Genomic DNA, 26,963 nt, shown 5'->3' on the forward strand with positions numbered 1-26,963 from the left:
ATTTAATATTCTACAATAAGAAAATTTTATGGTTTTGTAAGAGATAATTTTATCCTACTCGCTTTATATTAACTTTGATATGCGTGTAGTGTTTCGACTCAGATGCAATCTTCATTACTCGTTCTATATCAACTTTCACTTGTGTCGTTCCGAAGAAAGAAAATTATCTTAAATATTTAAATAAATATAAATGATATTAATTTTTTTAATCGTCAGTATTTTACCTTAATTCTAGTTAAGTGGTTTTAAGAACGTTACTCTTAAAATGATTTTAAACATAGCTATTGTTGAAGTTTGACTTGTAGCGTAAACCGTTTACTCAATTTTTGGAAATTTAGGGTATATAAGGCGATTGATTCACAAATAGTAGGAATAAGCGCTATTGCGTCAACCTTTGGTCGAAGCCCTGCCATTGGGAGACTGGTCGTTTCTCTTAACTTAAGCCGATCGCGCGTACATCTTAATCCCAACGATGATAATGGAGTAGAAGCCAATGTTTCAGTTTGGCGTGTATGTGGTATACACAGAAGACTATATGATGGTCTTGTCAGAAGACAATAAGTACAGATTAGCGTGTATGTGGTATATACTATTAGAAAAACAAGTGTGGCGATAGAGTAATGAAGTAGAATTTTTACCTCTCTCCTAGTGACTGGACGTGTCTGTGGGTCTGTCTGTCACCGCGTTCGCAGTTGGCAAATCGAAGCAAACGTGTTCGTAATTTCCGGAACGCGTTCGCAGTATAAAGAAATTCGGAAAATGTTACTTCGTTGCTATATCCATCTTATTTAACGTCAATCATTAACTATCCGTTACACCTTCATCTGCTGTCTAACAACCAATGTTTCACCCAACACTCAAAAGAAATGTAGTGTTTATTCAGAGTGAAAATGGTGTAATTTTTAATTACACCTTTAATACACCTAACATTTTCATGTGAACAGCAAAAAGGGTGTTATATTGGTGTTTTAAAGGTGGCCATTATCTTCGAAAAAAAGCTTAGTTAATAAAGGTGTAAAATCTATCTGGAATTACGCCTTTTTTGGAAAGGGTGTTGTTAAGGTAGACCTCAGACTTTATACTTAAATGCCATGAAAAATTGATAAACTGGTATTGTTAGCAAAATTCTGCAGAATTTTTCATTGCCACATATAATGAAAATGACAAAATTTTTATTCCATCATCGCTTAAATAGTAGAAACTGTAAGCTATAATCACATACTTACTTGTACGTATAGCCAATTTAAACAGCGCATTTAAAATAAAGAGACCCGTTCACTGCAGAACTAGCTACACGTACGCGTAAAAGCTGATTTACATGGTTTCTAAAAATCTGCTTGTGCGTGAACTTTTTGCTAGTGACAGAGCTCGAGATTTTTTTATTTACGTTTTTACAGGCTCAAGCGCAAGCTTCAAGCATTTTGATTTACATGGTTTTAAATATATATTTTAGATATAACTTGAAATTGTTCAGATTTTCGTTAAGCGTAATGTTTCAAACTCTTCTTAAGCCTAATGTTTCAAACTTTTGCTAAGCCTAATTTTTCAAACTTTTGCTAAGCCTAATTTTTCAAACTTTTGCTAAGCCTATTTTTTCAAACTTTTGCTAAGCCTATTTTTTCAAACTTTTCTTAAGCCTAATTTTTCAAACTTTTGCTAAGCCTAATTTTTCAAACTTTTGCTAAGCCTAATTTTTCAAACTTTTGCTAAGCCTAATTTTTCAAACTTTTGCTAAGCCTAATTTTTCAAACTTTTGCTAAGCCTAATTTTTCAAACTTTTGCTAAGCCTAATTTTTCAAACTTTTGCTAAGCCTATTTTTTCAAACTTTTCTTAAGCCTAATTTTTCAAACTTTTGCTAAGCCTAATTTTTCAAACTTTTGCTAAGCCTAATTTTTCAAACTTTTGCTAAGCCTAATTTTTCAAACTTTTGCTAAGCCTAATTTTTCAAACTTTTGCTAAGCCTAATTTTTCAAACTTTTGCTAAGCCTAATTTTTCAAACTTTTGCTAAGCCTAATTTTTCAAACTTTTGCTAAGCCTATTTTTTCAAACTTTTCTTAAGCCTAATTTTTCAAACTTTGCTAAGCCTAATTTTTCAAACTTTTGCTAAGCCTAATTTTTCAAACTTTTGCTAAGCCTAATTTTTCAAACTTTTGCTAAGCCTAATTTTTCAAACTTTTGCTAAGCCTAATTTTTCAATTTTTTGCTAAGCCTAATTTTTCAAACTTTTGCTAAGCCTAATTTTTCAAACTTTTGCTAAGCCTATTTTTTCAAACTTTTCTTAAGCCTAATTTTTCAAACTTTGCTAAGCCTAATTTTTCAAACTTTTGCTAAGCCTAATTTTTCAAACTTTTGCTAAGCCTATTTTTTCAAACTTTTCTTAAGCTTAATTTTTCAAACTTTGCTAAGCCTAATTTTTCAAACTTTTGCTAAGCCTAATTTTTCAAACTTTTGCTAAGCCTAATTTTTCAAACTTTTGCTAAGCCTAATTTTTCAAACTTTTGCTAAGCCTAATTTTTCAAACTTTTGCTAAGCCTAATTTTATAAATATATGTTTGACCTAATTATTCAAATATGTGTTTGATAGTCATAACGTCATATCGGAACATTTGCCATTTCAAATCCACTTAAAATTTTGTGAAAATGATTAAAAACGGAAAATTCATTCATGGCGGTAGCTTTTTTTTGCGCTTGCTAGAAAAAAACCAAATTCGTTTTGGTTGCGGATTGAGCTTGCAAAACACCAAACCAAGGAGCAGGCGAAGCTACAAGCAGTCATGTAAATGGCCGAGCTTGAGCTTGTTTAGAAAAGATATTTCAAGCAAAATCGTGTTTCACGAGCTACAATCGTGCATGTAAATGAGCCTTTAGGACTTCTAAATGTAGTGCCAGCTTAAACTCTCAAATGTCACTGTTTATTCGCCACTAGCATTAGCAAGGATGAATCGTGACAATGTCGAAAACTATTAAGTGTGCCCCTTTAACTAAGCTTTATGGAAATATTTTGGAAGGTTATAAACGAGCACATCCAGACAATAAAGTTCTAAAGCTCAATCAGAGGCAAACGATATTTGTAAAAGCTTAAAACGGAAATGAACTTTGACTTTCAAGTCGAGAAAAACATTTCTGAGTGGAAAAGAAAAATCTCTTTTTAAATTAATCAAATTAAATTTGTAAATTAAGACAAATCATAGTCCGTTGAGGGGGGGGTTAAAGAAATGTGATGTGGTTTTCAGGGGTCTTAGAAAACGTGACAGAGCGTGATCTGGGGGAACGGGGGGTCAGAAAATGCCATTTTTTGCGTGACGTAGTTTATGGACGGTCCCTTTACCTGTAGCTATCTTCTACAGTGCATTGATCCTATACATTTATTATTTTATTTCTGTAACAAATGTAACTTATAATACTTTAAAAACAATAATTTTACTATTTCTTTCCACTTCACTTCTGAGCTTTATTGCGTATTCAGCCATAATTAAGTTACAAATATACATTTACTTTAGAATACACTACATCTTGGTGAGACCTAAAATTTACTGTTAATTTTATACTTGTCAAGCATATGATAATGTAACTCTTTACCAGCCGGAAAAAGCGCCCAGCAGTCTGAAGTAGTTTCAACTTCAAATGAATGTAGGTGCACATCAAAAGATTTGGTTTTTAATATTATACCACATATGTATAGTTCTGATTTAACAGAAAATATGTATCTGATTTCAAGAAACCAAGTTTTGTCGTCAGTAACCAATAAGAATAATATACCCCCTTTGGTGTAAGTTACATTATCATAAGTGGCTGTAGAAACTACATACAAATAAGGGATATGAGGAAGTTTATCGTCCAAAATGTTTTGTAAGTTTTTTGGAAAATCTCACCGATTCATAAATTTTCCATTTGAGGTTTTTTGGATACCATTAATTTTAGTTGTTATAGAATTATAACATTCAAACAAGAGAGTATGCAGCCAGTATGAGCTACAAAGATGGCGGCCACTGTTAAGGCGGGGGAGCCTAGTTTCTACGTTTTCTCTCTTTTTTGGGGAGGAATACCTGTCAATCCTTGATTGATTTTGTATGCTTAAAGGATTTTTGGTAGGAGTAAATTTATAAAGACCATAATATAATGTAAAAAGTTATTTTCTTTAAAAGTTCTAATATTAAAGATAAGTTCTCAATTTGTAGGCTTATAAATGAAGACCATAATATAAAGTGAAAAAAATGAAGACCATAATATAAAGTGAAAAGTTATTTATTTTCTTTAAAAGTATAGGTTTTAATATTAAAGATACATTTTCAATTTTCATATTAAAATGTATTTGATTAATTCTAAAATAATTTCGTCTATCTTCGTAAGGAAGAAGATAAATTTTAATATTATTTTTAAATCTTACGCAAGGCATCAAGTCGTTCTTTGATATACAAAGCGTTAAGTTGTTTTCTAGTGTAGAGTTCTAGGACTAGTCTTTCGAGATCTTTAGTTTTAACTTTAAAGGTATGATAAAGTTCTTCAGTGTTTTCCATGGGTTTTTCGGGTGTTTTTTCCTCGGTCTTGATTTCTTTATTTATACTTTTGGTGTATGTTTCTGTTTCATCAAAACTGAAGGGTATATTTTTTGTTTGCCCACCTCTAATAAAGTTGCATTTGGGGAAATATTTTAAATGTTCTTCGTAAGGATTATCATCGGGTTTCCATGCTAATAATATTCCATCGCATTCGAAGCACTGTACTAGATCGTCGGTATGTAATGAATAAAATCCCGCTCTGCTTAAAGTTTTTATATAGTTTCCGTCTTGAGGCCAGGAGTAAAAAGTACGATATCTCTGCAGCTCCCAGTTCATGATGAGGAATGAAAATGATTATGGGAATATCCAACTTATACATCTGCCAAACATCCCCCCTTTTTTTACCTCCCCTCTACCGCCTTGTTTAGTCTCTAAAATTACTAACATTATTAAAGTTAAAGGATTCTACTTAAACACATCTACTGAAAATTATGTTAATTTTGATATCCTGAAAAAATTATTAGGGGTGAACAACCAGGGGAAACCTGAAATAAACGCTGTACAGGTACCCATTGGACCCCAAATACGACGGCTACCCAATCATACTTTAATTACGATAGAACAGACCAAAACATATCAGGTGGTCGTAGATAAAGTTCGCGTTTTCCCCGATTATACTACAGCACCTTATGGTTACATTAAATAATTTTAAATTTGTAAAATTGTATATATTTTAATTGACTGGTGGTTTGTTTGCTGACTTTTCTATTAACACAAATTAGCCTTCATTGTTCTTGTGAGATAAATATTTCTCACCTTATATTATGGTCTTTATAAATTTATTCTTACATTTAAGCATACAAAATCAAATATTGACAGGTGTTCCTCCAAAAAAAAGAGAGAAAACGCAAAAACTAGGCTCCCCCGCCTTAACAGTGGCCGCCATCTTTGTGGGTTTTCCAGGTTTTTCGTCACGAATCACATCTTGCCCAGACCGTTTTGAACAGAATTAGGGACTCATTTTCTCAATCTCATATTCAACCACCTACTCCACAACCAAATCTCAACAATCAACTGTAAGTGAAAACACCGAATAACTTTATCATACCTTCAAAGTCAAAACTAAAGATCTCGAAAAATTAGTTTTAGAACTCTACGCGAGAAAACGACTTAACGCGTTGTATATCAAAGAACAACTTAATGCCTTGCGTAAGATTTAAAAATAATATCTCACGCGGTAATCTAAAACACGATCTCCGACATTGGTGGACATTCTTTGCGACAGGTCTTTACGGCTTGAAAGGTGATGACCTAATCATCTTTATCGAGAGATTTTCTTGGAAGCCTGGGGTTGATATTTAGCCTGAGGGTATATTGACTGATGCTTATTTTATTGTCCTTTCTTCAATTGGCTACATACCAGGTGGTTTAGGACCTTAAAAGGGGGCGTGGCTAAACCATTTGTATTGTTATCAATGGAATCTGTATTTGGAGTGATTTATGACTCACACAAACGTGTTAAGACATTCCATCGGCTTTTTTATTTATACGTAACCATGTTCAGACGTTCTATGGTAGATCGTGAAAGATAGGCTTATGCTATTTTAGGCTTATTCTATGGTAGATCCTGGTAGGCCTATATGCTGTATTAGTTCTTGAAAGATAGGCTTTTGCTAGGTATATTCTTTGGTAAATGCTGACAAAATATAGTCTTATGCTAGGTTATTCTATGGTAGATCCTAAAGAAAGATAGGCTTCTGCTAAGTTATTCTATGTTAGATCAGGAATGATTGGTCTATGCTAGGTTATTCTATGCTACATCCTGAAACACAGGCTTATGCTAGGTTATTCTAGTTGTATAGGTTGAAGAATCAGAGTTTGATTACTAACGGTTTTTCATACGATTACTACTAAAATACACATGAATATTGATTAAAATACTGGCATTTATATAAAACTACCTAAAAGACACGATTTTTACCCTGCACAAGTGTCTTATTAGAAATTAATACTGAATTCCATACGAATATTACTAAACTACAAGGGATTTATATAAAATACATGCAAAAGTTATAGCTGACTACTACTAAAATACACATGAATATTTATTAAAATATTGGCATTTCCTTAATACTACCTAAAAAACACCAATTTTTACCATACACTAGTGGCTTATTATAAACTAATGCTGAATTTCATACAAATGATTCTAAATTACAAGGGATTTATATACATTACATGCAAAAATTATAGCTGACTACTACTAAAATACACATGAATATTGATTATAATACTGGCATTTATATAATCCTCCCAAAAAAAAAACAATTTTACCCTGCACTAACGAATACGGAATTTCATACGAATATTACTAAACTACAAGGGATTTATATAAAATACATGCAAAAGTTATAGCTGAATACAGGCTAAAATACACATGAATATGGATTAAAATACAAACATTGTTATAATGCAAAGTGAAACATACCCTTTTTTATGAAGCAAAAGTTGATTTATATTAACTATGATGCTTCCACAATTCTATTTCATCTCGAAAGTCACTGCTGTACCTGATTTAAATCTCTGGTGAATCATCTTTCCAATTGTAACACGGGCACAAGTCCTTAATTCGGTATTTAAACTCACCGCACAGAGTACAAAAGTTTCGCTCGTCAAGAAGATGTCTTCGCTTTTTTTGGGTCGACATACGGATAAGGTTTTTAGACTGAACTAAAACACAACGTCTGAAGTGCGCACAATCACGTGATGTGCAGAAATAATTTAATTGGCCGCAGTCAGGCACGTCTTTTAAAGTCCCATCACAATGAGGGCAGTGTAGATGACTCGTACGTGGCATGGGGACATACCCTAGTTTTTTGAGGTTTCCATGAACATTTTCGGCCATACCGAAAGAGACGTGGTCAGATGAATGAAATATACCGGAATATTGCTTATTATGCTAAAAAACTTACCGATCTGAACATTTCAGAGTAAAGTATACACGAATATGGCTAGACCGTTTCATATGTTTTCTATTTAGCACACATTTTAAGGGACATTTTTACAAAAAAAAGAATTACATATTACGTAAGGTGCATCGGAGACTCGTACGTGGCATGGGGACATACCCTAGTTTTTTGAGGTTTCCATGAACATTTTCGGCCATACCGAAAGAGACGTGGTCAGATGAATGAAATATACCGGAATATTGCTTATTATGCTAAAAAACTTACCGATCTGAACATTTCAGAGTAAAGTATACACGAATATGGCTAGACCTTTTCATATGTTTTCTATTTAGCACACATTTTAAGGGACATTTTTACAAAAAAAGAATTACATATTACGTAAGGTGCATCGGAGGAAACACGGGTTTGTCACCTGTGAAGCGTTGTTTGCGAGGCCCAAATTGATTACATTTAATACAATTAAAATCGAGGGACGTTTCGTCAATGCAGTCTTCGCAGACCGAGATGCTAACGCATAAGATGGCTTGATGCTCGAGTATCTACCCGTTATACGAAGGTATTTACTACCCCCCCCGCAAACCAATTTTTTGAGATGTTTACCCCCAATAAACCCCCCCCCATCTGTGACGTATGCATTAGCTTTGAAAATATTCTTATTTTAATTAAAGAGGACCATTATAAAAAATGTACATTATACAAACTAACAATTACGAAAACCGTTCTCCTTTATGATCTATTATTTTGTATGCCAATAAGAAATCCATATTTAAATGCAATAAACTTAACTTTAATTTTTTAAATTTTACACTATTAGCATAAAATTTATACTGTCCTAGTTCTGGTATACGAAATCAGCGTATTAAAGGCACTTTTCCAATGCTCACGGACGATGACGGGCTAACGTGTTTCTTTGATGATCATAGAGACAGGTGACACGTGTCTCACCTTCTATATCCATGGCCTTTGGACAATCCACGTCATTCAAATTTATGACTTCTTTATTTAAAATATTAAAAAGAAAGAAACATTTTTGATTACCCTTGCAATATATACGGTCTGCGAACCGGGTACCTAACATGAGACAGCGACGAAGATTATGATAAGGCGTTTCTCCTCATCCAAATGAGATTCCGTGTAAATTTCTGGTGATGTAGCTATTGAGTCGTTGTGTAGACGAAGGAAGCGTAGATTGACTATAAGGCGGTAAAAATGTCCATAACACTATTTCTGGAAGTTTAGTAACAGTAGCACAACTTAGTTCTTTAACTATCAGATCGCCTGCGAGGTTCCATTTTTCGTCCTTCCCGTGTAGATACTCAAAGTCAACTAGTACAGATTTCATGTTATCTAGAAGGTAGTTTCCTAAATGATGATTCTCCAAATGGTTGGAGTGCGGTTTATATACTTTTCAAAGTCCATTCACTAATTATATTAGCTATAGAATATAAATCACATGACGGAGGGGGGTGGCATGCTGAAACACGTATGACAATAGCTCTTAAGAGGTCCAATCGTTGTCCAAAAATTGACAGTAGGTATAACAATAGAACTGTGTTTTCGACAGAAGATTAAAAATGCAGAGACAACAATCTCTTTTTAATGTCAGGCGGTCAAACATTCTCCACAAAAGGTATATTGACAGATGTCTTAAAAGGGGATGTAAAGGTAAATAATGAGCCCTTGGCTAAAATTATTAGACAGATAATTATAGTTTTGTTGAACCCATGTACCCTTAAAGCATTAACGTCTGAAGTACTGTACCAAGAATGCGTACGAGATCTTAGATAAATCTTCAAACGTTTCTTTGTGATATTGTGTATACTAGTTTTTAGGTAACGTTTCAAAAACTTTAACGTAAGAATACGCCTACAGTCAAACCATTCAGCAGTGAGAAAAAATAGGCATTTCAACGTTGCTTATTGTATTGTGCATACTAGATTTAGCTAAGGTTTCAAAAACTGACATAAAAATACGCCTACAATCAAACCATACAATTCAACAAAAGGATTAATTATAACAAAGGAATTGATGCGTCATTCCATTAGTGGGTTTTACGACAGTAAACTTTGGTCTCCGAAGATGCATTGTTAAGAAAAAATTTCTTCAATCAATCAAATATTGACAGGTCTATTGAAATGCTAGGAGTAATAGACAAATAGGTCAAGATTACTAATGTATAATTTATTTACTGGTAAACTATTATGGAGTCAAGTACAAAAAAGTCGTCAAGAATACGTCAGATCTTGGAGATTAACCCTCCAAAAACTACTTATTGTATTATTTATTTTATTGATTTTAGGGGTACTGGAATTCCTTAATCTCTGGTTTCTGAACGTTGACATAAAAATACGCTTACAGTCTAACAATGGGACAGTCAAGGTCAATAGAGTAATTCGCAAAGCACCAAGGGCGAAGGCATCTTCATTTATAGTATTTATAATAAAAGAATTTAGCTTGAATAAGAAAAATATATCGTTGAATTGTTCAATCAAATATTGACAGGCCTATTTTTTTAAAAAAATGGGTGAGTAATCCATAGGAATATAATCAACAGGGAAGGGGGAAAAGTATTGGATAAATAAGATGATCGTATAGTTGTTCAATTTATCTATTCATAGATCACTAGGTAGAGTAGGATGGAAGCACCTTACGTATAACCAAAGGAGAAAATGTGATAGATAATAGCTAGGCATCCTAAAATACAATGGAACTGAAGGGTGGAGAAGCCGAGAAGATATATTCAGCAGGGGGAAGGTGTGGAGGATGTTCGACAAATAAGATCTAACCATAGATTAATAGGTTGAATTGTAGAATGACGATCCCTTAAGTATAACACAAGGAGAAAATGTATTAGACAAATCACAAAATGTTACTGTTTCGTGTATTCTGTTATATAACCATTTATAAAATCAATATCAGTTATAAAAGTATACAAAAACATTTTTTGATAATTTTTTTAAACTTTAATTTTTTATAATTTTTTTCTTAACTTTAATTTAAACTTTCTTCCTTAACTTTATTTTAAACTTTTTTCATTTCTTTTCTTAACTTTATTTTAAACTTTTTTCATTTCTTTTCTTAACTTTATTTTAAACTAATTTTTTAACAAAATACTTTTCAAACACATCTGCACAGATTTTTTCAGGTTTTTAGTACTTTTTTCCTTTTTTAAACATTGTAATAACTATCAAAGACTTTCGTTGTTGAATATAACGATAATCTTTATTAAAGTGTATTAGATATGCAAATTTATTATAATATCGCCAATCTAAAAGAACATATTCTTAAAGATAGTGTAAAATTATCAAATTTGCAGGAGGAAAAAATGGTGAAGAAGGGCAAGTCCGACTTCAGGTTGAAGGCGGTTATCCCTCCCTCTGTAGAGGGAGGGATAATACACTTGCCCTTCTTCACCATTTTTTCCTCCTGCAAATTTGATAATTTTACACTATCTTTGTTAAAAAATTAGTTTAAAATAAAGTTAAGAAAAGAAATGAAAAAAGTTTAAAATAAAGTTAAGAAAAGAAATGAAAAAAGTTTAAAATAAAGTTAAGAAAAGAAATGAAAAAAGTTTAAAATAAAGTTAAGGAAAAAAAGTTTAAATTAAAGTTAAGAAAAAAATTATAAAAAATTAAAGTTTAAAAAAATTATCAAAAAATGTTTTTGTATACTTTTATAACTGATATTGATTTTATAAATGGTTATATAACAGAATACACGAAACAGTAACATTTTGTGATTTGTCTAATACATTTTCTCCTTGTGTTATACTTAAGGGATCGTCATTCTACAATTCAACCTATTAATCTATGGTTGTCGAACATCCTCCACACCTTCCCCCTGCTGAATATATCTTCTCGGCTTCTCCACCCTTCAGTTCCATTGTATTTTAGGATGCCTAGCTATTATCTATTACATTTTCTCCTTTGGTTATACGTAAGGTGCTTCCATCCTACTCTACCTAGTGATCTATGGATAGATAAATTGAACAACTATACGATCATCTTATTTATCCCATACTTTTCCCCCTTCCCTGTTGATTATATTCCTATGGATTACTCACCCATTTTTTTAAAAAAAATAGGCCTGTCAATATTTGATTGAACAATTCAACGATATATTATTCTTATTCAAGCTAAATTCTTTTATTATAAATACTATAAATGAAGATGCCTTCGCCCTTGGTGCTTTGCGAATTACTCTATTGACCTTGACTGTCCTATTGTTAGACTGTAAGCGTATTTTTATGTCAACGTTCAGAAACCAGAGATTAAGGAATTCCAGTACCCCTAAAATCAATAAAATAAATAATACAATAAGTAGTTTTTGGAGGGTTAATCTCCAAGATCTGACGTATTCTTGACGACTTTTTTGTACTTGACTCCATAATAGTTTACCAGTAAATAAATTATACAATAGTAATCTTGACCTATTTGTCTATTACTCCTAGCATTTCAATAGACCTGTCAATATTTGATTGATTGAAGAAATTTTTTCTTAACAATGCATCTTCGGAGACCAAAGTTTACTGTCGTAAAACCCACTAATGGAATGACGTATCAATTCCTTTGTTATAATTAATCCTTTTGTTGAATTGTATGGTTTGATTGTAGGCGTATTTTTATGTCAGTTTTTGAAACCTTAGCTAAATCTAGTATGCACAATACAATAAGAAACGTTGAAATGCCTATTTTTTCTCACTGCTGAATGGTTTGTTTGTAGGCGTATTCTTACGTTAAAGTTTTTGAAACGTTACCTAAAAACTAGTATACACAATATCACAAAGAAACGTTTGAAGATTTATCTAAGATCTCGTACGCATTCTTGGTACAGTACTTCAGACGTTAATGCTTTAAGGGTACATGGGTTCAACAAAACTATAATTATCTGTCTAATAATTTTAGCCAAGGGCTCATTATTTACCTTTACATCCCCTTTTAAGACATCTGTCAATATACCTTTTGTGGAGAATGTTTGACCGCCTGACATTTAAAAGAGATTGTTGTCTCTGCATTTTTAATCTTCTGTCGAAAACACAGTTCTATTGTTATACCTACTGTAAATTTTTGGACAACGATTGGACCTCTTAAGAGCTATTGTCATACGTGTTTCAGCATGCCACCCCCCTCCGTCATGTGATTTATATTCTATAGCTAATATACTTAGTGAAAGGACTTTGAAAAGTATATAAACCGCACTCCAACCATTTGGAGAATCATCATTTAGGAAACTACCTTCTAGATAACATGAAATCTGTACTAGTTGACTTTGAGTATCTACACGGGAAGGACGAAAAATGGAACCTCGCAGGCGATCTGATAGTTAAAGAACTAAGTTGTGCTACTGTTACTAAACTTCCAGAAATAGTGTTATGGACATTTTTACCTCCTTATAGTCAATCTACGCTTCCTTCGTCTACACAACGACTCAATAGCTACATCACCAGAAATTTACACGGAATCTCATTTGGATGAGGAGAAACGCCTTATCATAATCTTCGTCGCTGTCTCATGTTAGGTACCCGGTTCGCAGACCGTATATATTGCAAGGGTAATCAAAAATGTTTCTTTCTTTTTAATATTTTAAATAAAGAAGTCATAAATTTGAATGACGTGGATTGTCCAAAGGCCATGGATATAGAAGGTGAGACACGTGTCACCTGTCTCTATGATCATCAAAGAAACACGTTAGCCCGTCATCGTCCGTGAGCATTGGAAAAGTGCCTTTAATACGCTGATTTCGTATACCAGAACTAGGACAGTATAAATTTTATGCTAATAGTGTAAAATTTAAAAAATTAAAGTTAAGTTTATTGCATTTAAATATGGATTTCTTATTGGCATACAAAATAATAGATCATAAAGGAGAACGGTTTTCGTAATTGTTAGTTTGTATAATGTACATTTTTTATAATGGTCCTCTTTAATTAAAATAAGAATATTTTCAAAGCTAATGCATACGTCACAGATGGGGGGGGGGTTTATTGGGGGTAAACATCTCAAAAAATTGGTTTGCGGGGGGGGGTAGTAAATACCTTCGTATAACGGGTAGATACTCGAGCATCAAGCCATCTTATGCGTTAGCATCTCGGTCTGCGAAGACTGCATTGACGAAACGTCCCTCGATTTTAATTGTATTAAATGTAATCAATTTGGGCCTCGCAAACAACGCTTCACAGGTGACAAACCCGTGTTTCCTCCGATGCACCTTACGTAATATGTAATTCTTTTTTTGTAAAAATGTCCCTTAAAATGTGTGCTAAATAGAAAACATATGAAACGGTCTAGCCATATTCGTGTATACTTTACTCTGAAATGTTCAGATCGGTAAGTTTTTTAGCATAATAAGCAATATTCCGGTATATTTCATTCATCTGACCACGTCTCTTTCGGTATGGCCGAAAATGTTCATGGAAACCTCAAAAAACTAGGGTATGTCCCCATGCCACGTACGAGTCTCCGATGCACCTTACGTAATATGTAATTCTTTTTTTTGTAAAAATGTCCCTTAAAATGTGTGCTAAATAGAAAACATATGAAACGGTCTAGCCATATTCGTGTATACTTTACTCTGAAATGTTCAGATCGGTAAGTTTTTTAGCATAATAAGCAATATTCCGGTATATTTCATTCATCTGACCACGTCTCTTTCGGTATGGCCGAAAATGTTCATGGAAACCTCAAAAAACTAGGGTATGTCCCCATGCCACGTACGAGTCATCTACACTGCCCTCATTGTGATGGGACTTTAAAAGACGTGCCTGACTGCGGCCAATTAAATTATTTCTGCACATCACGTGATTGTGCGCACTTCAGACGTTGTGTTTTAGTTCAGTCTAAAAACCTTATCCGTATGTCGACCCAAAAAAAGCGAAGACATCTTCTTGACGAGCGAAACTTTTGTACTCTGTGCGGTGAGTTTAAATACCGAATTAAGGACTTGTGCCCGTGTTACAATTGGAAAGATGATTCACCAGAGATTTAAATCAGGTACAGCAGTGACTTTCGAGATGAAATAGAATTGTGGAAGCATCATAGTTAATATAAATCAACTTTTGCTTCATAAAAAAGGGTATGTTTCACTTTGCATTATAACAATGTTTGTATTTTAATCCATATTCATGTGTATTTTAGCCTGTATTCAGCTATAACTTTTGCATGTATTTTATATAAATCCCTTGTAGTTTAGTAATATTCGTATGAAATTCCGTATTCGTTAGTGCAGGGTAAAATTGTTTTTTTTTTTGGGAGGATTATATAAATGCCAGTATTATAATCAATATTCATGTGTATTTTAGTAGTAGTCAGCTATAATTTTTGCATGTAATGTATATAAATCCCTTGTAATTTAGAATCATTTGTATGAAATTCAGCATTAGTTTATAATAAGCCACTAGTGTATGGTAAAAATTGGTGTTTTTTAGGTAGTATTAAGGAAATGCCAATATTTTAATAAATATTCATGTGTATTTTAGTAGTAGTCAGCTATAACTTTTGCATGTATTTTATATAAATCCCTTGTAGTTTAGTAATATTCGTATGGAATTCAGTATTAATTTCTAATAAGACACTTGTGCAGGGTAAAAATCGTGTCTTTTAGGTAGTTTTATATAAATGCCAGTATTTTAATCAATATTCATGTGTATTTTAGTAGTAATCGTATGAAAAACCGTTAGTAATCAAACTCTGATTCTTCAACCTATACAACTAGAATAACCTAGCATAAGCCTGTGTTTCAGGATGTAGCATAGAATAACCTAGCATAGACCAATCATTCCTGATCTAACATAGAATAACTTAGCAGAAGCCTATCTTTCTTTAGGATCTACCATAGAATAACCTAGCATAAGACTATATTTTGTCAGCATTTACCAAAGAATATACCTAGCAAAAGCCTATCTTTCAAGAACTAATACAGCATATAGGCCTACCAGGATCTACCATAGAATAAGCCTAAAATAGCATAAGCCTATCTTTCACGATCTACCATAGAACGTCTGAACATGGTTACGTATAAATAAAAAAGCCGATGGAATGTCTTAACACGTTTGTGTGAGTCATAAATCACTCCAAATACAGATTCCATTGATAACAATACAAATGGTTTAGCCACGCCCCCTTTTAAGGTCCTAAACCACCTGGTATGTAGCCAATTGAAGAAAGGACAATAAAATAAGCATCAGTCAATATACCCTCAGGCTAAATATCAACCCCAGGCTTCCAAGAAAATCTCTCGATAAAGATGATTAGGTCATCACCTTTCAAGCCGTAAAGACCTGTCGCAAAGAATGTCCACCAATGTCGGAGATCGTGTTTTAGATTACCGCGTGAGATATTATTTTTAAATCTTACGCAAGGCATTAAGTTGTTCTTTGATATACAACGCGTTAAGTCGTTTTCTCGCGTAGAGTTCTAAAACTAATTTTTCGAGATCTTTAGTTTTGACTTTGAAGGTATGATAAAGTTATTCGGTGTTTTCACTTACAGTTGATTGTTGAGATTTGGTTGTGGAGTAGGTGGTTGAATATGAGATTGAGAAAATGAGTCCCTAATTCTGTTCAAAACGGTCTGGGCAAGATGTGATTCGTGACGAAAAACCTGGAAAACCCACAAAGATGGCGGCCACTGTTAAGGCGGGGGAGCCTAGTTTTTGCGTTTTCTCTCTTTTTTTTGGAGGAACACCTGTCAATATTTGATTTTGTATGCTTAAATGTAAGAATAAATTTATAAAGACCATAATATAAGGTGAGAAATATTTATCTCACAAGAACAATGAAGGCTAATTTGTGTTAATAGAAAAGTCAGCAAACAAACCACCAGTCAATTAAAATATATACAATTTTACAAATTTAAAATTATTTAATGTAACCATAAGGTGCTGTAGTATAATCGGGGAAAACGCGAACTTTATCTACGACCACCTGATATGTTTTGGTCTGTTCTATCGTAATTAAAGTATGATTGGGTAGCCGTCGTATTTGGGGTCCAATGGGTACCTGTACAGCGTTTATTTCAGGTTTCCCCTGGTTGTTCACCCCTAATAATTTTTTCAGGATATCAAAATTAACATAATTTTCAGTAGATGTGTTTAAGTAGAATCCTTTAACTTTAATAATGTTAGTAATTTTAGAGACTAAACAAGGCGGTAGAGGGGAGGTAAAAAAAGGGGGGATGTTTGGCAGATGTATAAGTTGGATATTCCCATAATCATTTTCATTCCTCATCATGAACTGGGAGCTGCAGAGATATCGTACTTTTTACTCCTGGCCTCAAGACGGAAACTATATAAAAACTTTAAGCAGAGCGGGATTTTATTCATTACATACCGACGATCTAGTACAGTGCTTCGAATGCGATGGAATATTATTAGCATGGAAACCCGATGATAATCCTTACGAAGAACATTTAAAATATTTCCCCAAATGCAACTTTATTAGAGGTGGGCAAACAAAAAATATACCCTTCAGTTTTGATGAAACAGAAACATACACCAAAAGTATAAATAAAGAAATCAAGACCGAGGAAAAAACACCCGAAAAACCCATGGAAAACACTGAAGAACTTTATCATACCTTTAAAGTTAAAACTAAAGATCTCGAAAGACTAGTCCTAGAACTCTACACTAGAAAACAACTTAACGCTTTGTATATCAAAGAACGACTTGATGCCTTGCGTAAGATTTAAAAATAATATTAAAATTTATCTTCTTCCTTACGAAGATAGACGAAATTATTTTAGAATTAATCAAATACATTTTAATATGAAAATTGAAAATGTATCTTTAATATTAAAACCTATACTTTTAAAGAAAATAAATAACTTTTCACTTTATATTATGGTCTTCATTTTTTTCACTTTATATTATGGTCTTCATTTATAAGCCTACAAATTGAGAACTTATCTTTAATATTAGAACTTTTAAAGAAAATAACTTTTTACATTATATTATGGTCTTTATAAATTTACTCCTACCAAAAATCCTTTAAGCATACAAAATCAATCAAGGATTGACAGGTATTCCTCCCCAAAAAAGAGAGAAAACGTAGAAACTAGGCTCCCCCGCCTTAACAGTGGCCGCCATCTTTGTAGCTCATACTGGCTGCATACTCTCTCAAACATTTGGTGTCTTAAGGTCCGTCCACACTATGGCTTTTTTTCGCGTCGCAAGCTACGTAACGCTCGCGCGCGCGGTACGTCGCTTCGCTCGGATCGTTTACACTATAGAAATTCGCTAAGGTATACGCCCTCGTTTTGACAAACTTCGCAACATATCCGAGAGCTTCAATGGCTGAATGTTATATCCGGGTTAACTTCAGACATTAATAAATAATAAAACTGAGAAGGGGGTTAGTCTTTATATAAGTGAAGTTTTGGAATTAAATTATGTTAATTACCAACTCTTTTTCTCTGCAAAAACTTCGCGAACCCATATTCTTCTTCTCGTGCATTTTCTTTTCCGGTGATTAAGTAATATAAAAACAAAAATAGTTGTTGATTTCCACTCGTTTACGAGAAACCCTAGGCCTTTTAACCGGAGACATATTTGTTTTCGTGAAAATATCTCGAATACACTGCGTCTGCGCCAACCAGGAGACCTCTTGATTGGCTGCGAGGCTGCAATCCTTGCGAAAATCTTTGACACGCCAAAGATTTTCGCGAGGTTTGCAAGGCCTTGCGAGCTGGGCTTTGGCGCGAATTTCTGTAGTGTAAACGATCCGAGCGAAGCGACGTACCGCGCGCGCGAGCGTTACGTAGCTTGCGACGCGAAAAAAAGCCATAGTGTGGACGGACCTTTACAGATAAAGTTTTAGTTATATTTTTGAAGTTTCGACTATTAGCGGCAATGGTTTTGAAAAAAGCGTGCTTGGCTTCGAATCTCATGCAAGATATTGGAAATAATGGACCGCATTTGCGAATGTAGCTAGGGTAGTGTATCAAATAATGAAACTTTGGAGTTAGACTCGAAGGCCCAAATAGATCTATAACACTTTTTAGGAATTCAGGAATTTGATTTTCCAAAGACTCAATTTGCACCATTGAAATTTTTTCAATGAAAAGGAAATCACAAAGCTTACGCAATTTTAGGTAAACGAGCCAATATTCATTTCCGGGATTAATGTGATTATAGAACATTAACGGAAAGAGTCTGAAAAGGCAAAATAACTCACTAGCCGATCCCTTTAAAGTTCCATTCCCACAAATTGCATTTTTAATTTGAGGCTGGGGCCTACTAGTTTCGCTTTTTCCGTAATTGAAATTTGAAATTACACAGTTAATCTCGTCCATAGTTAACTTATGCTCTGAAACATAATTGCATAAAACTTGTTTTAAAACAAATGGTATATAATTCCTTCCATAAGGTCGTGCATTATATCGGGTGTAAGTTGTTGAGTTAAATCAAAATACGACAATTTCAATAATGGGCTTTCACTTTTAACACCATAAAGGGAAGATTCCCTAGGATCCCTTACAACATTTGATATATGGTATTTATGTCTTTTCATCGTCCTCAATACAACATCTTTTTCTGACATTTTTTCTGGGATCTCAGTTTTGTCTGTCATACAGAATCTACAGATTCTACCCGAATTAAAAGAAGCCGTGAAACCTCCAACTTTATGTTGACCGAGATTATCACCTGTTATTATAGACGCGTACCCTTTTATATTGCGGTTTAAACATTTTACATAAACTCCTTCTTTAGCTAAAGTTTCTAATTCAGAAATAAGCGGTTGAAGAATCTCAGACCAGCCAAAATCGTCAACATCTTGAGATTTGGAAAGTGATATTAGATGAATATCTTCGAGTTTAGACCGATATTTATATTTTCGGTTTAGAACTGAAAAATAGCAGCCCATAACTTTATGTTTTCCGCGTTTGGAACCTAACGGATTGACAAGTTCGAATTCATCAAAATAGATCTGCAAGTGAAGGGCGTCCGCTGCTACTTTCTTGCAAAAGGAGCCATTTAAAAAATGAGAAAAAAATTGCCCTTCCGGTTCAGGGGTAGCATTTTCATGATAATCAAACGCCTCTAAGTCCTGGTATATATTTTCAATTGTTCTTAATATTGGAACATAATGAAAGTAATGTTTTTTAGTGCTTTCTGCAGTTTGTGCAAATGTCATTTGTGTAGGTCCAATCATTCCCATTTCCGTGATGCAGACGCGTTTCACCTTGTGAATAGAGTTTAAGCTGTTAAAAACTCCTGCTAGAGCTTCAATGTCGTCTGTTATTGCTTTCTTTCTGGATTCATAGTCTAAAGTCTCGTCAAACATTTTGTTCGCTTGAGCCGTCAACATTTCTTTGTATAACTCCAGTATATCGTTACACAAGTCCTGAACAGTTGAGTGTGCCAATTTATTTTGCTCACAATATTTTAATATTATTAATAATATTGCATTCTTCAAAAACAAGTGGACGTGTTTGGCGTGTGGTCGTTTCCTCATTTGACCGAGTGTCAGGGTCTGAAAAATCATGCTCAAGATCCATTAGGATTTCAGCTTGATCGTTAGGCCCAAGTGATTCATTGCGAAATTCGTCCAACAGTGCCGTTGGATGATTATTTCGAAGATGACTTCGATAATATAACACTTTCTTGTATGTTTTACCACACCCTCCTATGTTACATATAATCCGATGATGAGGTTGGTTTTCGTGGTTCAGCTGAATGTGTGTTAGCAATAGAGAAAGTTTTTTGCAGTAGTAAGTACACTTATCACAACTATAAAGCTTTACATTTTGGTCGTCCATTTTGTGGCTACTATTAAAATAAATAATCTACTTATGAAGTTATGATATTAACTCTTGCCATAAAAATTATTTCTAACGTTTTAATTTAAAGGATTCTATTGAAGACAATTTTTTTCTGAAAACGTTCTACATGCATACCAATGTGGCAGAAATTTCATTTTCTAACTGTCGTCCACTCCCTTCTCCTATTCCACCTTTCGAATAAAAAACATAAGAACCAAGTAAAGGGGGAGAAGGGCGTACGAATATCTTTTTTTGTTATGAATTTTTTTAATGTTTTATACGGTGGTTAGGAAAACCGAGATAAGAATCTTTAACGCAAAAACCTTTTAAAAAACACAGAAAGTGACCGAAGTTCAAATATGTAAGCGTTTTTACGAGCATTAACCTCGCCAAAGTAAAGGTTGAATCACTTAATTGGAAGGTGTTGGACCCCTTAGATATCGGATCACTTTGTAGCAAAAGTAATAAATGTATACTTTTTAAAAAAGAATTCACTTCTCGGAAGATATTGGACATGTAAGATGCGCAAGCTTTTTTTCTAAACAAAATGTACCAATGTTCTTTTGTTAACCCTAATATTTCTTGCATATTTTAAGAGCCAGTTAATTTTAAGTAACACCCGAATTCGCATACCAAAAAACCAATTTAAGGTTGAAATCTCTGGCAGACTCGTAGTTGCATCTCGCCGGGCTCCAAATAGCGTGTAGAAAGGAAGGAAAGATAATTCATGAATAATGCTAATTTAAGATTAAGAAATAATGGCATCAAACTTCACCGAGGTTCTTCTATGTAAAGGAGATGATAGAACCATCATTAATTTTAATGGAAATACATTAGGCAATCTAAAAGATTATATTGCTCGAAACAAAGACGAGCTTTCTCAATATCATGGAGGAAACGTTGTGTATCAGGTGAGTCATTCAAACTAACTAGAGTTAAGAACCTTGAGAGAACCTGACATAATAGGGAATCTTAACTGTGGTATAAATTAAAATTAATATGAATTCTTATTATATCATTTAGGTTTTTGATGATAATTACAAAGTGAATGTTAATATCACGAAGAACACAGTGCTCAAAAATAAAATGATAATTCAAATTGTTGAAAAAGTGAATCAGGTAAATATTTTTAATTTATTATAAAATCCAACTCCCCCAACAATGCCTTCCATCTCTGCTTTTTCCGTGTCCCACTTTAAAGGGCAAGTCTCATTTAAAATATATTTTCTAAATCCAATTTAATGATGCAGGGAGTAATAAACGTTTTTACTGACGTACTTAAAATTTACAATTTAAATGAGACCTGCCCTTTTCATCGACCATTGTCTAGGCATTTTTAAAACATAAAAATCGTCCACTCCCGGGTAAACACTCACGTCAGTGAGCTCCTATAAGCGTTAAGAGGGCACAGAAAAGTGCGCGCAAACTTAGAGGAAAACGTTCAAAGCGTGAACAATCCCCCTCACCTCTTTGACTTCACTAAGGTATTTAGCTCACAAAGGGCCTGGCAACACTGCTCCGAATGTAAAGCTGATATACTAATGAACTATCTCTAGCCCCTTTAGTGACACTATCTATAAGCCCATGTGGTGAAGTGAATATATTTTTCTACAAAAAAAAATATTTAGTATCCTTATTTCTTTACATGCATGGTATCATTTCTCTAAATATATTCAAAAATATATTAACATTAGGTCAAGAGTTTGTCAGAAAATGAACAATATCATAGTAATCATCAGTCTTCGTCTGAATTACTTCAAAACGCTGTACCAACACCCAGCTTGATTTCATCTAGTTCATCAACAACGGGATTGATTAATTCTGGTTCATTATCCCCAAGCTTCAGTTCTTCTGAATTATCACCACCTAGCTTTATTTTAGAGGAGCCGGAACCAACGTGGTAGGAAGTTTCATTCTAAATGAAGCATACTTAAAGGGGGAGTGAAATATCAAATCAGTTAATATAGAGAAAAAATTTAAAAATATATTATTGTTTTAAGGTCCATTGGAATGCAAAGGAAAACCGTTAAAGAATATGCATCGAGATCTACTTTTATGCTGGAATACGTCCTTCCTGTATTTCCAAATCATATTTCTGACCCTAATATATATAACGAACTCTCCGCCAAAATCAAAAATCAAGTTCGTAAAGAAGTTACTTCAATAATTTTCAATGATCAGATGTCAAAATATGGCCTGTAAGCTATAGTAAAATTTAAGTTTTTTTATAAATACTATACAGATTTGAGAAATATTTTACAGATATCCGCCTTCTCACGTGTGGACATCAAAATTACTAGTTAGGAAATATCCTCATTTGGATGATGAGCCAGGATGTGGATATGCAAGTTGCTTAAATTTTTATTAATGTTATTAATTGTAATGATTATTATTCATTAACTATTAATTATTGTTATTCATTAACTATTAATTATTGTTATTCATTAACTATTAATTATTGTTATTCATTAACTATTAATTATTGTTATTCATTAACTATTAATTATTGTTATTCATTAACTATTAATTATTGTTATTCATTAACTATTAATTATTGTTATTCATTAACTATTAATTATTGTTATTCATTAACTATTAATTATTGTTATTCATTAACTATTAATTATTGTTATTCATTAACTATTAATTATTGTTATTCATTAACTATTAATTATTGTTATTCATTAACTATTAATTATTGTTATTCATTAACTATTAATTATTGTTATTCATTAACTATTAATTATTGTTATTCATTAACTATTAATTATTGTTATTCATTAACTATTAATTATTGTTATTCATTAACTATTAATTATTGTTATTCATTAACTATTAATTATTGTTATTCATTAACTATTAATTATTGTTATTCATTAACTATTAATTATTGTTATTCATTAACTATTAATTATTGTTATTCATTAACTATTAATTGTTGATATTCATTAACTATTAATTGTTGATATTCATTAACTATTAATTGTTGATATTCATTAACTATTAATTGTTGATATTCATTAACTATTAATTGTTGATATTCATTAACTATTAATTGTTGATATTCATTAACTATTAATTGTTGATATTCATTAACTATTAATTGTTGATATTCATTAACTATTAATTGTTGATATTCATTAACTATTAATTGTTGATATTCATTAACTATTAATTGTTGATATTCATTAACTATTAATTGTTGTTATTCATTAACTATTAATTGTTGTTATTCATTAACTATTAATTGTTGTTATTCATTAACTATTAATTGTTGTTATTCATTAACTATTAATTGTTGTTATTCATTATTAATAATAATTAGTTATTTTATTACTATTTGTCGATTTTGAGAAACGTATAACTTAATTCGTTTCATGATTCAGGAAAAATGGAGCAAAAGGTTAATCCATAAATTCAAGAATTTCAGAAGAAACATAAATACAAAGACGGTAGAAAAGAAACGACAAATTTATGCCAAAAGAAAGGCATCGCTTAAAAAGTGTGACGCAACACAAGAGATGAACCGGGATGAAATTCCACACTTAGAAGTGGACGAGCCGCTAACAGAGCACTATTCAGATGAAATGGATTCTTTTGAAAGGCCTCGTTCTGAAAAAACCGATTCCACGCCCAAAACGAATCATGAGGGAGACTCCTTGAAAGAAATGGATTCTCCTAAAATTTTGAAATCAAAAACAAATAAATCCACTCCAAAACGATGGAAAAAAAAAGATCAAATTTGAAGTATATTTTTCATTTAATTAGCAATCTAAATTTACCCCTATATTAACATTTTTTACAATTATGCCATTTAGATAGAAAAAAGCATGGAGGACGAAATTAGTATTAGAAACCATATTAAGTTCATGGAAGCTGAACTTAAAAAGAAAACAGTAGATATAGCCGCGGTGGACTCCCGAATGGAAAGAACATTTTCGGCCAGGGCATTAGCTATTCGTGAAGGAACAAGCGTATTGAAGATCATGGAAGACTATCCAGCTTTTAAGGACTATAGACAAGTAATTTTATTTTCAAATTCGTATTAGGCCTAACCATTGCAGCAGTTCTAAGGGAAAAGAGAAGAAGTGATTGTGGTCGGTGGTTTAAATCCACTCTGAATTGTTAAGAAACGGTTTAGCTGTGCATTATTAGTAAACTACTATCTTATTAAAAGCAACTAAAAAACCGTTAAAATGACACGACATTCAGCCAGAATAACTTGTCAGACAGGAAATTTATGAGTTAGATTGAATATGTCTGTAATTAGATTCAATTTAGTCCTAAATTATGACATTACTACCACCATAAATTCACTTATGCTATCACTATCTCTCTAAGGAAATGAATTTGAAATTATGTTATTCACACGCATTTTCCTCAATGTTTTCAACTTCGGTTTATTTTATACAAATGGTTTTCTTATTACAGCTAAACTTGGAGTTTCAAAGAATTACGGATGTAAATGCGGATGAGAAAATCAATAAATCACTGAAAACGCATAGCAATACAATTTGGGAAAAAGTACCCAAAAAAAGTACTAAAGATCTAAAGGCTGAAATTACGGGAAAAATAATCTTAGAAGACTCCAAACGCGAGAAAAAACGTAAATTTAAGAGATTTTACAATATTACCTAACTAAAAATAATATTCCGGTTTCTTTCACAGGGCTTAAATATAGCGCTTCGTTGTTGATGATTCCAGCCCTTTTTAAAGAAAATTATCAAAACTTCTTTTGCTCGTTTAAAGTTAATTACTAGTTTAAAACGTAGGGTGGTGACGGCTAATTCGGAACGGCCTTTTCGTTATCTGTATTTAACTCATCCAAAGTGCTAATTGAAAGTCAGTTTTCGGCTTTTCAAAGGCAGTGTACCGATTTAAAATCACTAGTTCCGATTTAAAATCACTAGTTCCGAATTAGAGCCAAGTATTTCCGAATTAAATGCAATTTTTCCGACTTTGAATTAACTAATATGTTTGGGAATTCATTAATTTTCAATTTCAAACAATAGGACGTCAAAAATATTCCAGTGGAGCCCATTATTGTTTATAATGGTGTCAAAATTCTAGAGGCATCAGAATTTACCGTGTTCGTAGATGGTGTTGCTGTAAACACGTGCAACGACATAATTACCGCCATTGTTAGCTACATCTGTAGCTATTGGATTTTTAATGTGGCGTACATTAAAACTTTGTTCAAGACCCTGACCTTCATTGAACATTTGTTTTTAAATTTAAATGATACAAAGCCTTGTAAACCAGTGAAAAAAACATTAGATAAATTCAGTGATTAATAAACAAGATATTTTGAATTAACTCTCAGAATGTTTTAATTCTACAGTTAAAAGTGTAAATTACACCTTTTTTGAGAGTCGCATGGTGTGTTAAAGGTGTCGAACGGTAACAAAATCACACTATATAATACACCTTCTCTACACTATTTCATACATCAATAACTCAAATTCACGCCATTTGAAGAATATTAGAAGAGCATACAGACAGCATGGTGTGTTAAAGGTGTCGAACGGTAACAAAATCACACTATATAATACACCTTCTCTACACTATTTCATACTTCAATAACTCAAATTCACGCCATTTGAAGAATATTAGAAGAGCATACAGACAGTTTAAGAACACCTTTTATAAATATGGTCCTTAAAAGGTGTATGAAAAGGCTCAATAAGGTTTAATAAATGTGTCGGTGGAAAATATTTTCAGATGCAAGGTGTTGAAAAAGGGCCACTTAACGCTTTCAGATGTGTTCTTTAGCCATATTAATGGTGCTGTTTTTGGACCCGTCTCAATTAAGACAAAAGGTGCTAAATCACACCTTTGGTTTTAACACTTAAGTGTTAAAATTGGGTCATTTAACACTTTCAGAGGTGCTATTTAACCATATTAATGGTGTTGTTTTTAAACCGGTCAAAATTAGGACAAAAGGTGCTAAATCACACTTTTTGCTTTAACTTATACAATTAAAAGTGTAAATAACACCGTTTTTGAGAGTAGCACGGTGTCTTAAAGGTGTCAGACTGCAACAATATCACACTATAATACTCCTTTTCTGCACTATTTCACACTTCAATAGCCCAAATTCACACCATTTAAAGAATATTAGAAGAACATACAGACACTTTAAGAACACCTTTTAAAAATATGGTTCTTAAAAGGTGTAAGATAAAGCTCAATAAGGTGTAATAAATGTGTCGGTAGAAAATATTTTTAAGATGCTAAGTGTTAAAAATGGGCCATTTAACGCTTTCAGAGGTGTTATTTAACCACATTAATGGTGCTGTTTTTGGACCCATAAAAATTAGGAAAAAAAGGTGCTAAATCACACCTTTGGTTTTAAGAGTGAATGCTAACCGGTATTTAATGGTTTCTAACAACAACACCATGCACTAGTCTTTCGTGTCACCACATACGCCACACGTCCACACGTGAGACATGAGAAACGTCTAGCCTCCTAATGGCAAAGCTTCCACCAAAGGTTCACGCAATTGCGCATTTCTTATCTCTTAGTGTGAATCAATCACCTTATGTCGCCACTTCTGATCGATCACCTCCAAGCTAAACTAAACTGAACTAAATTGAACTGAACATAGAAAACCTTAACTGTTAACTTAGAAAACAAACCATGTTTGAACTTCGATATCTAAATAGACATTCTGGTAAAAAATGATGATCTTACATTTGTATAAAAACCCATTCCATTTTGTAAAGAAGGGCAGTTAT

At 32.9% G+C, this 26,963-nt stretch overlaps 2 protein-coding genes and 2 long non-coding RNA genes across 4 annotated transcripts; 3 read left to right on the forward strand and 1 right to left on the reverse strand.

Moving 5' to 3' along the window:
- Positions 1–8,235: 8,235 nt before the first annotated feature.
- Positions 8,236–8,877, reverse strand: LOC149685490 (uncharacterized). Its single transcript, XR_016384076.1, has 2 exons — positions 8,542–8,877; positions 8,236–8,466 (listed from the first exon to the last, which is right to left on the reverse strand). It is a non-coding gene; the product is annotated as an uncharacterized LOC149685490 (long non-coding RNA).
- A 3,992-nt stretch (positions 8,878–12,869) lies between these two features.
- On the forward strand, positions 12,870–13,293 carry LOC149685491 (uncharacterized). Its single transcript, XR_016384077.1, has 2 exons — positions 12,870–12,987; positions 13,063–13,293. It is a non-coding gene; the product is annotated as an uncharacterized LOC149685491 (long non-coding RNA).
- Positions 13,294–20,412: 7,119 nt separating this feature from the next.
- Positions 20,413–23,971, forward strand: LOC149685492 (uncharacterized). The gene is made up of 8 exons (XM_089871032.1): positions 20,413–20,586; positions 20,663–20,741; positions 20,822–21,136; positions 21,249–21,344; positions 21,920–22,125; positions 22,226–22,423; positions 22,488–22,569; positions 23,612–23,971. The coding sequence occupies exons 3-8, from the start codon at positions 20,984–20,986 to the stop codon at positions 23,969–23,971; spliced, it is 1,095 nt and encodes a 364-aa protein (XP_089727158.1). The 5' UTR covers positions 20,413–20,586; positions 20,663–20,741; positions 20,822–20,983.
- Positions 23,972–24,052: 81 nt separating this feature from the next.
- LOC149685493 (uncharacterized) lies at positions 24,053–25,535 on the forward strand. Its single transcript, XM_089871131.1, has 4 exons — positions 24,053–24,247; positions 24,657–24,831; positions 24,894–24,973; positions 25,238–25,535. The coding sequence occupies exons 1-4, from the start codon at positions 24,056–24,058 to the stop codon at positions 25,517–25,519; spliced, it is 729 nt and encodes a 242-aa protein (XP_089727257.1). The 5' UTR covers positions 24,053–24,055; the 3' UTR covers positions 25,520–25,535.
- The last annotated feature ends 1,428 nt before the right edge of the window (positions 25,536–26,963 follow it).

Source organism: Phalangium opilio, unplaced genomic scaffold (genome assembly GCF_054372755.1).
Source record: "Phalangium opilio isolate 3A_F unplaced genomic scaffold, DU_Popi_V2 ptg000032l_1, whole genome shotgun sequence".
In the NCBI taxonomy this organism is placed as follows: Eukaryota; Metazoa; Arthropoda; class Arachnida; order Opiliones; family Phalangiidae; genus Phalangium; species Phalangium opilio.